The sequence below is a fragment of the Camelus ferus genome, chromosome 15, assembly GCF_009834535.1.
Source record: "Camelus ferus isolate YT-003-E chromosome 15, BCGSAC_Cfer_1.0, whole genome shotgun sequence".
NCBI classification, from domain to species: domain Eukaryota; kingdom Metazoa; phylum Chordata; class Mammalia; order Artiodactyla; family Camelidae; genus Camelus; species Camelus ferus.
The window spans coordinates 21,433,266-21,448,936 of NC_045710.1; the positions used below are offsets into that span (position 1 = coordinate 21,433,266).

General features: G+C 35.3%; 1 protein-coding gene and 1 long non-coding RNA gene across 7 annotated transcripts in view; one reads left to right on the forward strand and one right to left on the reverse strand.

Moving 5' to 3' along the window:
* LCLAT1 (lysocardiolipin acyltransferase 1) overlaps nucleotides 1-15,671 on the forward strand; it is a 162,812-nt gene that overhangs the window by 84,523 nt on the left and 62,618 nt on the right. For 5 of the 6 annotated variants that reach the window (XM_032497295.1, XM_032497296.1, XM_014557946.2 and 2 more), the window contains exons 4-5: nucleotides 8,825-8,971; nucleotides 14,112-14,228. In XM_032497295.1, the coding sequence (XP_032353186.1) occupies nucleotides 8,825-8,971; nucleotides 14,112-14,228 (264 nt within the window). The remainder of the gene's footprint in view (nucleotides 1-8,824; nucleotides 8,972-14,111; nucleotides 14,229-15,671) is intronic. The other variant, XM_032497294.1, reaches the window with a different exon arrangement.
* LOC116668927 overlaps nucleotides 1-15,671 on the reverse strand; it is a 121,776-nt gene that overhangs the window by 46,115 nt on the left and 59,990 nt on the right. The window lies entirely within an intron of this gene.

Here is a 15,671-nt window from a genome sequence, read left to right on the forward strand (position 1 = left end):
TTTTGAAGAGAATTGGTTGACTATTTTGTAGAATATCCCTCATTTTGAGTTTGTTTTGCATTTGTTTTTTATGACATTTCCTCATGCTTAGTTGGGGATTATAGTTTTGGGGGAAAGCACCACAAATGTGAAGTGCCTTTCTCATCTCATCAGGAAGGTTCATGATAGCAACCTGGCTCACTACTGGTAATCATTTGGTTAAGGTGATGTCTGCCAGGATTCTCCACCACAAAGTTAGTGTTTTCTCCTCTCTCTGTGTATTTTATCCACTAAGAACAGTCTACATACAAGGGCTTGGAGTTAGGGGGTAGGTGGAATTAAGCTTTACCTCCTGGAGAGGGGAGTATTTCTGTATTTCATTTGCAATTCTATAAAGATTTGTCCCTTCTCATTTATTTATCCAATTATTTATGCCAATATGAACTGTCAGTATTTATTTTATTCTTTGGATTATAATCTAGTACTACTGTTATTTATTTTATTGCTGAAATTGTCCCAGCTTTGGCCATTGGGGGTTTTTGCAGGTTGGCTCTTAGGTCCTTTTGGGTCCCCATTTTCATATTTGTTTTGTTTTGTTGTTGTTCAATGATTCTTATTTTTCTGGTGGTACAAGATTCTTGTATTTTTTCCTGTCCCATCCCTAGACCTAGCATTTCTCTGAGGAACCCTAAGTTGCTTTGATTAAAGAAAGGCATTAAACTAAGATCTGGCCACTGATTATACTCTGTATTAGTCTCCTGTTACTGCTAATACCATGAATGGAGTGGCTTAAACAACACATATTATTTCACAGTTCTGGAGGTCAGAAGCCTGATGTGGGTCTCACTGGGCTAACATCAAGGCATCAGCAGTACCAGATCCTTTCTGTAGGCTCTGTGTAGAGTCTGTCCTTGATGTTTCCAGTTTCTATTGGACGCCCACATTCCTTGGCTCTGGCCCCCTTCCTCCATCTTTAAGGCCAGTAAGGACCAGTCAAGTCCTTCTCACAGTGCATCATTCTGAGTCTTTTCTTGCCTCCCTCTTCCACTTTTAAAGACCTCTGTGATTACATTGGCCCACCAGGCTAATCCAGGATAATCTCTTTATCTTACATTCAGCTGATTAGCAACTTTAACTCCTCTTTGCTATGTAACATATTCACAGTTCTGGGAATTAGGTGTGGTATCTTTTAGTGGGGGACATTATTCTGCCAGCCACATGCTAGCTGCTACTGGCTCTCTCAGTGTATAGAGCTGGTAATATACTTAGCTTAGGAATCAGTTTTGCAACAGAAAAAGGTATCTCAGAAGGCACTTCATCTAGAAAATTGATTAAATAGCAAATCTCACATGTTATAAAAGATAGGTTTTGGTCCTACAGTAGGGTGAATCCCCAAATTGTAATTATAACCAAGAAGCCTCATATTGCTAACCAAAAGCATCAATAAATAGACATATTTCTTCAATATTAAGCAAGACTTTTTACTCTCTGCAGATAGATATGATCATCTCTTTGTGGAGTCTAATGAAATTTGCAGTAAGGGTGATTATATCCTTTTTTTTTTTCCTTTGTGGCTTTTCAAATTTGAAATTATATTTAGAATTCAGTTTGCTTTAGGATATTATTTAATTGCTTGCTCATATTTTACACTTTGATTTCTGTCTGTATTTTCAGCACATTTGAAACCTAATGATATAGGCATGCAACAAAAGGATTATTACAGGACAAAGTTATAAAATTGATTATCTGTCTCCTCTCAATATTTTTAAAAGTCAGAGCTTCGTAGAAGTTAATTATCTTAGAGGAGGGATTTAGAGAGCATTACCTAATTTTAAATGTGAGTTCAAAGAAGACAGAGCTTCTCTAACTTTGTGTGGCATTTAGCACCCTGACTTAGGTTGAAATTCTAAGAAATAGAACTTATTTGTTCTGGATTTATTTGTATAACTGTTGCTATGCACAACCACACACTCAGTAAATTTAGTATTTGCTCATGATTATTGTGATATGAGTGTATACAAAATTTGCATCTGTTCATCTTATCATTCATTTGCATTTAATAGAGGCCTATGGGTAACTTTTCCTTGGTTGCATCCACACTGTCTATTCAGGATTGAAAATATGCTGAAGAGAACAGTTTATCTTATCTCTTCTACACTGCTTTTTGTTCCTGGTGTTGCATTCATAATCCCGTAGTAGATAACATAATGAATTAATAAATACATAGAGAACAAAGATAAATTGGATTACTCTATCTTGGAAGTTCAGTTTTTAGCACATTAGGTGAGTAGTATAGATATTTTTATGATTCCTTTAACTACAGTTGACCCTTGAACAATACAGGTTTCAACTGCATGGGTCCACTTATATGTGGATTTTTTTTCAGTTAAGTATGAATTACAGTACTATACAATTTGTGGTTGGTTGAATCCACAAATACATAACCATGGATACAGAGGGGATAACTATAAAGTTATAAGTGGATTTTCGACTATGCTGGGGGCAGGCACCCATAACCCCCATGTTGATCAAGGGTCATTTGTATATTCTTCTACCATAAAGTGGAAAAAGGAAGAAGAAAATGCTGAAAAGGGCTTTTTATGGAGAAAGAATGCATAATGTTAAAAATACACTCAAGTAAATAGTCCCCCCTCCCCCGCCGCCGCCAACTCTAAAACTTGACAAAAGAGAATTTAAGCCAAAGAAAACAAGGTTTTAAAATTATAGAATATTTTTGGACAATAGAGTATTCTCAGGGATTACTCCTGTCTGCTTGAGAAGGCCATGCTGAGCATATAAATGGGGTTTTTTGAAAGAAGGAGCAGAGCCATGCCAGCATCCACAGAATCTATCTTTATAAACCTGCCAGACTCCCAGTCCTTGTCTGAGAAATTCAGGTGATAGACAGAATGTCCTCCAATGGAAAAAGTATGAAACAGGAAAGTTATACAGACTAATTTCAAATGACATGATCAGCTGCACTGTGGTTTATCAGTCCATAGGCTAATGAAATAAATGTCATAAAATTGTATGTTTGAGGATCTCAAGAATGTTAAGGAAATCAGGATATTGCTTTAAACATGAATAAAATGTGCACTGATGGCAGTGAAATGAGGAGAAAAAACCACATTCTTCCTGTGATTTTTATGAAAGGGAGAAAAACATTTACGCTAAAGGGAGTAAAAAACATTCAAAAGCACTAGTGATGTATAAATGGAACATGAGAAGGCAAAGTGCACAGGGAAGAAATCATCGTATCTTCAGAGGAGAGATCCAAGAGGCTGATTAAGTCATCCAAATGGGATTTCTGAAACATATACAAAATATTAGAAAAGTTTTATGTCACAGCCCCACGGGTCTTCCTGCTGCTCCCATCTCCCACGGGAGCAACAGATATTCTTACTTGGAATGGAGAAATACACTCAACCTGTCTGTATTTTTCAGTCTAGAACATCCTTTACAGATATGAAGACAATGCAGAATTAACATTGGAGGAAAATACACAGCTTTAAAGTGTGTCTAGAGATAAGACTCTCTGAGGAATAGCTAATCTTCTGAGGAGAATTTATACTCTGTGTAACTAACACCCTTAGGGAGAGTCAAGTACATATTGCAGAGAGGCCCGTTAGTGCAGGTTAAACACATCAGCTTTGGAGCCAGACTGCCTGTATTTGAAACCTGGTTTCATCACTTACTAGTTCTTTTGAGTCTCAATGTGCCTCAGTTTTGTCATCCATAAAATAGGAATAATTTTACCTAATTCATAAGGTTGTCTTGAATTAATTAATGAAAATGCTTAGAACAGTACCCAGCATATAGTAACCATTCAATAAACATTTTTATTAAAATTACTGCTCTTTGTATTTGCCATAATTTATAGTTTTGCTGTTTGTTCATAAAAATTGGCTGCTGTGATAAAGAACCAGTTGTAAATCTTGATAATTAAAGAGATGATTGATGAAATAAACTCAGTTAGTAGATCAGGCACAGCTGAAGATCAAATTAGTGAGTTGGATGACCAAGCTAAGAGATTTTCCTTCAACAGAGTCAAATGAAGGGAGATAAAAAGTATGAGGACAGATCCAGAAGTTTTAACATCTAAGCTCCAAATAGAAAGTCTGAAAGAATGAAGAAGAGAAAAAAATAATATTTTCTTAACAAATGGAAGGAAAATTTCCAATGTTAAGGAGAGACTCATATTGGGAGAGTGTACCAACTCCTGAGCAGAATTAGTGAAATGTTCCATACCTAGATTCATCCTGGTGAAGTTTCACAAAACCAAGGATAAAGAGGAAATCAGTAAAGCTTCCAGAGGGGGAAAAATTAGATTGATGTCAGACTTCTTATTAGCCATATCAAGTGACACAAGACTGTGGGAAAAATAGCTTTGAAATTCTGAGGGGAAAATGATTTGGAATCCCAAGTTCCATTTTAAGCCAAACTAGTCTCCAAAATTGAGAACCAAAAAATACATTTCAGGAATGTGGAGACTCAAATATTTTTTGAAAGAAATTCCTTAAAGAGGACTAACGGAAAAGGACATAGGATATAAAAAACAATAAGCAGAGAAAGCAGCAGACTTATTGAGTCAAGTCTAAATTATTAAAAATATTTCTGTGAAACATAAAGAATATATTAGAAGTAGTAGTAGTAGTAATAATAATAATAGCAATTTGGGGAAACTACTGGATGATTTCTACAAATCTGGGAAGAGGGACAAGAGGAAAGCAAAATTTTTTGTTTGGGGGAGGATTATTTATTAACTCAGTGTTGAGAGAACTATTTTTAAGTTTAAATGTTTGTCAGAAATGGAAAGGTGAAAAAATTTTAAGCATGACTATTAAAAGAATAAAACAGTTTGTAATTTCCAAACCACTAGAGCAAGGGTGGGCAAACTGTTTCTGTAAGGGGTTAGGAAGTAAATATTTTGGAGTTTGTGGGCAGTACTGTTTCTCTTGCACCTGGTCCACTCAGCCACTGCTGCACAGAAGCGGCCGTAGACAATAAATATTAACAAATGGGTGTGGCTGAGTTCCAGTCCAACTTTGCTTTATTAAACACTGAAATTTGAATTTCCTATCATTTTCACATATTACAAAATATTCTCCTTAACTTGTGGCCCATACAATTACAGATAGTGCACTGGATTTGGTCCATAGTTTGCTGACCTCTGTGTTAGAGAACAAAGGAACAGGCAAAGAAAACATAATAATTTCAACTAAAGACAGAGAAAGGGAGAAAAGTGGAGAAAGGTGGGCAGGAAACCATAAAGAAGTATTAACAAACATGAAAACATAAAAGGAGATGTCAAGCAAAGAAAAAACATTTCCCCTAATAAATGTGGAAGGAGTATTTTCATGTTTTAGTCTATGTACTTCTGAGCTGTTTGACTGTTTTACAGCCAATATGTTTTCATTTATTTTCTAGTGCTTTAAAAATATTTTATTATTTAAATTAATGATCTCTTGGTCTTTTCAGTTAATGGCATTTGTCAATTGAACATCTATGTGGAAAACAAGAGCCTTTGATGTCTACCTCACCCAATATACAAAAATTAATTTGAGATGGATCATAAACCAAAATGTGAAAGTTAAAACATTTAAGCTTCTAGAAGAATACATGGAATAGAGTCTTCATGACTTTGGAGTAGGCAGAGATTTCTTAAACAAGACCCAAGAAACACCAAGCACAATGGAAAAGATTTATAAAATGGGCTTCATTCATATATTACATGTTAGGTTCATAACAAGACACTTTTAAGGGAGAGAAAATGCATACTACAAATTAAGAAAAGATATTTGGTATATATGTAAAACTAGGATTATATATTCTCTGTGTGTGGGTGGGGGGTGGGTATCTGACCTTGTATCCTACTAGTTAATAAAGAGAGAGAATCCAATGAAAAAATGGGCAAAAAGTTTGAAGAGGCAGTTCACAAAAAAGATATCCAGGTGGCCAATTTGTATATGAAAAGATCCTCAACATCTTTAATCATAAGGGAAATGCAAATTAAAACTACTGTACCTAGATTAGAATGGCTAAAATTAAAAGGAGTCATAAGATCTAGTGTTGATGAGGCTGTAGACAGAGGAATTAGAACTCGTACATTGCTGGTGGGAGTGTCAGTACAATCAAAGAAAAACATGCCATCTACTGAAGCTGGACATACGTAAATCCTAATATACAGCAGCTCCCCTCCTGAGGATTCATTCAACAGAACTGAGTGCTTATGTTCAACCAAAGACAGGTACAAAGATACCCATATTGACTTTCTTCCTAATAGCCAAGACATCGCTCCATCAGTAGTAGAAATGTGTTGTAATATATTCATGTAATTGATTACTACACAGCAATGCAAATACTTAATATGGGTGAATCTCATTTGACATGATATTGAACAAAAGAAGCCAAAGGCAAAAGAATATCTACTGTGTGATTTCATTTGTATGAGTTATGATGAAGTCACAATAACGGATGCCTTTGGAGCATATTAACTGGCAGGGTGGCACATGGGAGAATTCTTGGATGCTGAACATATTCAGTGCCTTAATCTGAATGGTAGCCACTCAGATATGTGTAACAATTCATTAAGCTCTGGACCTATACACTTAATATCTTCATACTTTAAGTTATACCTCAAAAAATATTTTTAAAAAGCCCATCTCATTCTTTACCTTCTGGTCTGAAATGCTGTCATTATCATATACTTAATTCCTAACATATTCAAGGGCCTTTTTCTGGGTCTTGCATTCTTTTCCATTTGTCTGCTTTTGCAGATACACTGTTCTGATTTAATGATTGTTGCTTCATAATATATTTAATGTTTAATGGTTCACACCTTAATAAGTCTTCCCTACTTATTCTTCTATTCAGAATTTCCTTGGATAGTCTCACCTCTTTATTACAGATTATGTATAGAATTAAATCCCAAATTTTCACACACCTTCATTCATTGGAATTTTGACTATAATTACATGAAACTAAAATTATAAATTTGGAGATCATTGGCATGTTGGTTGAATTCAGAAATGTATGCCTCACCATTTCCTTCCAGGTGTGTAGTTGTCTTCATGAGGCTCCTGTGGGATTTTTTTTTTTTTTTTTTACTTTTGCATATTTTTGTTTTGCAGTCATGAATGGGAACTTTTTTTGTAGATCTTTATGTTCCTTGATATAATATCCTTGGTATTATTGTAACTTCTTAATCATAATAATGGTAATAACTATTTATTGACTACTTTGTGCGAAATAATCTTATTTATTTCTTACAATAACTCCTATCAGGTAAATACTATTGCAGCATTATGTTTATCTTTACATTTGGGGTCTGTGAGGGACACAGGCTTACAGTTGAATGGCTGGTTTCTGGTGGAGCTATGATTCTAACCCAGGCAATCTCACTCCGGAGCTACTTTGTCGGCAAACTGCACTGTGGTAGTAGGTGTCCTCTGGTGAAAGAGAGACATGTGGGAGGGGGCAAGTGTGGGATCTGTTCCAGGACAGATGGATGACTGACAACAAATGCAGTAGGTGAGGAGTGATTGGATGCATATCAGCAAGTCCTATACTAAAGTAGATTTTTTCGATGTATTTGTAGAATACAGTATTCTAGTTTGTACATATTCAAACCCAATAAAGTCCTACAGTTTTTTTAACCACTGATGAATAATTTACTGATAATTTTATGTATTTTCAGGGTACCACTGTATTGATTAAGTGATGGTAACTCTTGTTCTAGTTGTGTTTGTTGGCAAGGAACTACCACTTATTTCCTCTAGCTGAAAAAACAAAAGTAAAGATACACATGGCAGTAAGGGAATGGACTCTTGGGTATCCAGCAGGTGGACCCATAGACTGGCCAGCACTTGTGGGAGACTGGCTGTCTTTCGTTCTGGATCGAAATCAGCTTCAGGTGCCTCAGCAGCAAGAGTGGTTTAGATCTTCACTACCATATGCTACCTGTGTTTTGCCTCAGCTGCTACTGTCTCTATTACCTGCTTTTTTGTCCATCCATTTGTCTTCCATACCAACTTGCTTTCTCCATGGTCCCAGGTAAAATTTCTGAGAGAGAACATTTGACTGGCCAAGATAGTTACTGTGTTTGGGCCAAGGGTTTCATGCTTCATGGACTGTTCAATAGCCTACTGATTGGCTGCCTTAAGCCAGGCATTTACCACAGTAAGTTCTAGGCATTTCTGGCCAGGGAGGGGTGTCAGTGGGTAAAACATGGCTCGTCTGAGGCTACCTCTTCAGTAGCAAGGTGAATTTGCCTTAGAGACAGAGAACATGATCACAGTGTATACTCTGATTAACGTATTTAGTAGCCATTGCATATTTTCTCCTTTAAATAAAATCTAAAAAAGAGGCTATAATTGAAAATAGCAATTGGATTTAGAGATTGAGTAATACAGAAAAGAAAATATCAAAGAGAATTCTTGAGAACAATCCTTTGCTTTCTTTTTTTAAGCCTGATAACACATAGTCATGTATCTTTTGTAGGTAACCTGGTAAAAATGTCTGATTAGTTAGGATTGTTAGAAATTTGGATGAGTTACTGATAAATATTAAGGAAGTTTTTTTCCTTGGTATTTTAATAGCTAGGTTTGGTCTGAAAAGAGGTTTTTGAGAATTTTGCAAATCCTAGAATTTAGTAAACTCCTTTAAGAATATTCTCTGGTATGTCTGTTATTTAATCCCAGATCAGTGCTGAATTTAAGGTATATCATTAGATGCTAATTATGAAAGTAAATTATAGTAAAACCAAAAAGCTCTGAAATATTTTATTCAATAATATGGGGGTATTGGTATTAAAATTATATGTAAATACTTGTTAAATTGATTCTAGGTTGGGCCATGCAGGCTGCTGCCTATATCTTCATTCATAGGAAATGGAAGGATGACAGGAGCCATTTTGAAGACATGATTGATTATTTTTGTGATATCCATGAACCACTTCAACTCCTCATATTCCCAGAAGGGACTGATCTCACAGGTAAAGTTGCCTGAGTTTGGATCATGGAATTTTAAAACATAAAGGAACTTAGAAATTGTCTTATCTAAACTTCTTAGACTTCAGATGAAATAACTGAACACCAGCAAGATTAATGGCCCGCCCTTAAGGTCATGCAGTTAATCAGTAGCATATCAGAACCCAGAACTCCTCGTTTCCAGCCCACAGAATTTATGATGGTAACCCCAAGAGGTATTATTTATACTTGCCATCCTAGAGCTTTATAGTTTTAAATTTCAGTATATATTTTAAGTATCAGTCTTTTACTTCCTGTAATTTCTGTGGAATCACCAAAAACCCCAAATAGCCAGACCAGCCTTGAGAAAGAACAAAACCTAGTTTTAAAATCCCCTTCCTGTTTTATATATTTTCGTCCTGTTCTAAGATCCATATTGATCCATTAGACCTTTTTTTTCTCAATTTCTTACTTACAAGAAAAGGATCGAATAGTAACCAATTTCACTTATTATTGATTTAAGTTAATATGCTGACTTTCTCCTGGTATTTTAAAGCCTTATCCCTAGTATGAGAAAAGAAGGCTTTGTCCTTTCCTCAAGACAAGTCAGCCATCATTGAGTTGTAGAGGGGACACAGGAAAATGTACTTAGCACTTTCCTGCCTTCCCACATACTAAATTACACAAGCCAAAAATGCCAGTGGATCTCAAGGGGTTCTTTAAAAGATTAAAAACAAAATATAGTCTTTCATTCTCTAGCGGGTTTCACATTTTTTTGAACCACAGATCATTGCTGCAGATGAAACCTGTTGCAATCTAGGATTTAAGACAGTGAGAGCTTCCCTGTTTGAATATTGGTAGAGGAGGGTATAAGCTTGGACATGAAACAGTTTTATAGACTCCTTCAACTCAAAAGAGCAAAATTTAAAAATTTTAATACCCTAGTTACTTCAAGAAAATTACAGCAGAATTTGAGAAGGAGTCAGTGAATGAAGGTCTAATGTATGAGGGACGACAGACTGAAGCAGGATAGAACCTAAAAATCACCAGGATGGAGAGATAGAACATGAACGTGTCTTCCTAATCTTCAATACCAGATCGAGGCAACTAAGAGCTACTAAGAAGGGCAACTCTTAGAACTTGAGAGAACATGTAAATGAAAATACTAATTCACTCTCTGGACATGGTAATTTATGGAACCCATTACCCAAAAAGAGAGTTGAAGATGAAAAATACAAATTGCATTACCACTGAAGTAAGGGAATGGTTGACTAAGCCATAATATGTTAATGAGGGAAATTAAGGTGTTTGGGGAAACATTTACCACTGATACCAAGGAAGAGACCTTTGAGTAATCTGTGACAGATGAAACTGAGCTAAATGAAGCATGGTAATTTTTACATACTAGTATTATGTTCTAAAATACATACTTACTGTATAGTATGTGTTTGATTTTTATAGTTAAAATTTTTAAAGTAGTTGGATCACAGAGAGTAATACTAAGAATCATATTGGCTGCATATTGCTTAAGCTTGAAAATATATTGTAAATTGTAAGTTGATTCCCAAAGCTGAACTATAATTAGGAAATTATAATGGAGAGGCAGCCATATTTATATTTTATAATACTTAGGATATAGAATACTTAATTTGGGTTGAAATATCAGCTATATTAGAGTATAGAAAGTCATTTACTGAATTAGATTTATATCTGTGAATGCCAAAATGTATACTAAAGATCGGCAACTTTGGAAGTTATTTAGTAATTGAAAGATAATGGAATAAAAGGTCATGCTTTGCTCCTACTTTAGTTTATTAGTATTAAAATGTTCACTCATAAGACCTTCAGAGGCAATTAAGTGTATATTTAAAGCTTTTTTCAGTCTATATACTTCTCAGGTGTATTTTTTAGGTGATGACCTTAACATCTAGGTATGTGTTTTCAAAATCCAGAGTACTCACAATTACATGGTGTAGTTGCCTGTTTTTTAAGTTAAAACAGTATTTACATTTTAAAGCCAACTTGCAAAAAGCTAGACTATTTGCCAAACAGAGAAAACAGACTGATCCTAAAACCCTAAAAATTTGGGGGGTGGGGGATAAATGATGATTGTTTTTTTTAAAGTAGGCAACCAAAATACCTTTGGTTTGAAAAAGTATCTGCTAACTCAAAGGTGTTTTTAGCTACCAAATTAACTTTAAACTTTTAAAGCCCAAAGAGAATGTTTTATAATCTTCTTTAAGTTCTGAATCCAACTTGCTTGCACATTTTCAAGTTAGTGCATTTAAATGTAACTTTAAATATATTCTATTTTCATGTTATTGTTTATAGCTTTTTTTTTTTTTTGCTTATGGAAGCAATATATGTTAATTTGGGGAAATTTATAAACATAGAAGGGAGCACAGAAATTACTCTTATTCCATTGTCTCTAAAGAAACCCTGTTCTGGGAGTGGCTTAGTGGTAGAACCCATGCTTAGTGTGCAATCCCCAGTACCTCCAAAAAAACCCCACCACACTATTCTAATTTTACTCTGTTGCTTTTGGGTCATTTGGTCACACACATATACACGTGTATATACACACACATACACAGGCATGTATGTGTGCATTCATACATATAATTTTAAAATTGGAAATTAGAGTTACACTTTTCTTTGTACTTAATGTATTATAATCTCTCACATCATTAGTCAGGTGTTGTCCAGATGAACAGAACAGGGTGTGTGTATGTGTGTGGGGAGAGAGAGAAAGCAGTGGGGGGCAGATGATTTTCAGGAATTGGCTCACATGATTGTGGAGGCTTGGCAAGTTAAAAGTGTATAGTGTAAGTCAGCAGGCAGGAGACTGAGGGCAAAGTTGGAATTCGAGTCCAAAGGCAGTCTGCTGGAAGAATTCTTTCTTGCTTTGAGGAGTTCAGGGTTTGTTTGTTTGTCTGTCTGTCTGTTTGTTTGTTTGTTTTCTATTAAGGCCTCCAGTTGATTGGATGAGGCCCACCTATATTATGGAATGTAAACTGCTTTAGTCAAAGTCAACTGATTTAAATATTAATCTCATCAAAGAACACCTTCACAGAAACATCTAGAATAATGTTTGGCCAATATCTGGGTATCTTGGCCTAGCCAATTTGATACCTAACATTAACCATCATCATTGGTATACCATGATTTGGGGTCCTGTTTTCCTGATTTGGAAAGGAAAGCCTTTGTAGGTTTTTAACAATTATAATATTACATGCAGTTAAACACCCCTGTGTATAAAACTTCATTTAATAAATATGTGAGTTCCTGGAGCTTTATATACAAAGCAAAGTCTCTACTTTCATGAAGCTTACATTCTGTGAGGAAAGACAGGTAAAAAATACTAATGTTAATAAAAATATGCCAGGTATTCATAAATGCTGTACAGAAAAATAAAGCAAGATAAGGAGAGAGAGTTTTAACAAAAGAAGGGGGGTGTAGGGTGCTGGGCATTGGGTGGTTAGAGAAGACCCTTCTAGTTTTTATTTAAGTAGAGACTAACTGACAAAGCAGGAAGTCATGCAGCTGTCTGGGTAGAGGGCACATACCCTGAGATGGGAACACACCTGGCTGGTGTGAGAACATCCCAGCGGCCAGTAGTCTCCCTGGAGCAGAAGGCATGCTGGCATTGGAGTGTTACAGGGAGCCAGCTAACAAGACAGGCAGCTGTGGTCAGCAAGTGGGATGCTAGTGCAGTTAGTCCCAATAATCCCAGAGGCTGGGGGTGGGTAGATGAAGTGGGATGGAGGGGGAAATCTGCATCTCTGATCGCTCTGTGTCTCTGATTATTTCTGCCTTCCCACATCATGACTGTACCTTTTAGAACTACTTAATACTTGTAGTCACATTCTACAACAGAATTCAGTTTTGTCTTCAGATCCCTCAAGTCTGTGACGAACTGGAAGAGTAAGCTGAACAGTGGTTACCTACTCATCTTTAGTGGCTCTGGGATTCCCCATCCCATGTAAGGTCCTGCCAGCTGTCTAGAAAATACTGTTTTGCAGTTCCATGCCCAGAATATGTCCCTCCAATGAATATGAGAAGAGCTTATTACTTTTTATGTTTAAGGCTTATACTTTTGACTTGCTAGGGATCTGTGGGTATTTAATTCTTTGACTCGATTCCTCTTGTATAAAATAATGTACCATCTTTTACAGGAGTGTTCCTTGAATATTTTAGTGTTGTGGAATTCATCTGTAGCTTTTTGAGATTTTGAGGACTCCTCAGAAAGTTGTGTTTATATGTATGTGTTTTTCCCTGGTGACTTGGAATAGTCTGTAAATTGCAGGATGCATCTAAGAATTGCAGGTTCTAACATCTGCTGTCATCAGAAGGTATTTCATGATCTCCCCCAGCAACTGAGGCCAAATTTCTGAACACTTTACTTTTTCCAAATATAATTGCTGAATAATGAGTTTGGTTCTTCTTGGGACTTACCAAGTCACCTCATGGAATGGAAAAAGTTTTTGCCAACAATTGGAACATATACTTGACTCTGTAACTATATTCAGCCAAACCATGTTCAGATGTTTGTACATGATGTGCTAATCATGTGCCCATTCTGTTGTGGAGTGGTTTGGGTTAGTAATTATTAGTGTGCTCTGTGCCCGAGCAAGGCAGATATTTGACTTTGCACTGAAGCCCTAAATTATTGGGTTAAAAAAAATGTTGATCTGATATATTTGGCAAATTGTTAGTTATTTCTTCTAGATGTCTAGAGCTTTACATCTTATTACTATTCTAGTTTTATTTTACTTTATATTTTAGTATTTCAATTTGTATTATGTAATGACTATTTTATGAAAATTTTAGTTTATTAGTATTTTATTGTATTTCAGTTTTCATTAGATATTGACTATTTTATGAAATTTCTTAAAGAATTTAAAGGATTTGAATATGAATTTTTAAACTGTTATAAAACATCTATTAGTACATTATTATAAAATTTTCAAAATTCCAATAAGTAGATAACTCTAGGATCTTTGTTAGGGGTTTACTATTTATATCTTCTCACTTGACTCAGTAAGCTGTATTCAGTAATTACAGGAAAACAAACTGCTATTTTTATCAAAGAAATTCTGCACTATTTCCTTACCTCACTTATCTTCCTTTATTTTGTGACTTCTAATGGTTTATTGTTTTGTTTAGAAAGTACCACAGCCCGAAGTAATGATTTTGCTGAAAAGAATGGACTTCAGAAGTATGAGTATGTCTTACATCCGAGAACTACAGGTTTTACTTTTGTAGTTGACCGTCTAAGAGAAGGTAAGCACCCATCTCAAAGGGTACTTTTTTAATATAAGCGGCAAAAATTTCTAAACTTCATATATAGCTCTTTAGAATTTACAAAGCACTTTTTCATATTTTATCTCAAGAAATAAACAAATAAGAAATACCTCTTTGTCAAAAACAAAAGAAAACTTTTTCTTCCTCCTTTTTTGGAATAGATAGAAAATGATACATACAGTTAGACTATGATTCCAGTTTTAAATGTTTCTCAAAGAAGCAAAACTGTCCTAAAAGTATCTTATCATTTATACTATAGTTATTTATGGGTTAAAGAACATTTTTACATTCATTATTCCACTCACTTCAACAAATGATTCTAGTTGGTAGGAAAGCAAGCACTGCTACCTCTATTTTATAGTTAAATACAACTGGCATCCAGGGTGGTTAGTAAATGTTCATGGGTCACAGACAGAACCTCATTCTTTTGCTTCCTACTTTGTGGCTTATATTACCCCCTCACACTTCCTCTAGAGCCATGTCTGTTGAAAGGTATATTGGGACAAGGTGATTCCGTTCACGGTGTCACACCCATTTAAACGTTTATGTTTTGATATTTTTATGAAAAAAACCCAATTGTACCTTTTATTATAGCTGCATATTTATGTTTATATATTCATATATACAAACAAGTAAATAAAAGACATATGAATATATACCAAAAAGGAACTATCCAGAAACATGCTGAAGTATAATTAATTTTACAAGAGCAATTCAAAACCCAGAGTCACCTGGCAGAAGAAAAATCTTGTTTGCATGTTTCTGCTCTCCACTCTGATTTCTGGCAAGCCATATTGTATAAAGGTGACATCTGTGACAAATTATCACCTTCATCTGATAATTGCTGCATTGTCATAAAACTGCTTGTGCCTAACAGGAAAGGTCTTGAAACATGTAAGAAAAGGTATAAAGTTTTTTCTTTCCATAATTGGCATCACTGTTGTTCGTTTAGGGCTTAATGTACTTTAAGATGTAAAGTTAAAAGAAATGTATAGTCAATCCAGAATCACACTGGCAAATTAAAAATGTCCATGTTAGTTTGGCCTGCTTTTGGAATTCTGTGCTTGTAGCTAATACAAAATGGAATTGTGGGCTTGATGGTCTTACTGTATGTGAATAGCAAGTGGCCATCTACTGATAGAAGCTCACAGAGAACAATTCTTTATGCCTGTAGAATAGGACAGGAAGGCGCCAAGACATTAAAGCAGTGGTACTGCTGCTGCTGTTTGTTTTTAAAGTGGTGCCACTTACTGTGGCATTCAATTTAGACTCACCCTTCTTGTTCAAAAATATGTGTTTATTATTTAACAATATGATATTATAGTATTTAATGATTACTTTAAAAGTATTTCTGACATCATGGAACATGCTGTTGGAACACATCTTTTGCTAATACAGATCTTTTCAATTGTAGGCAGGATG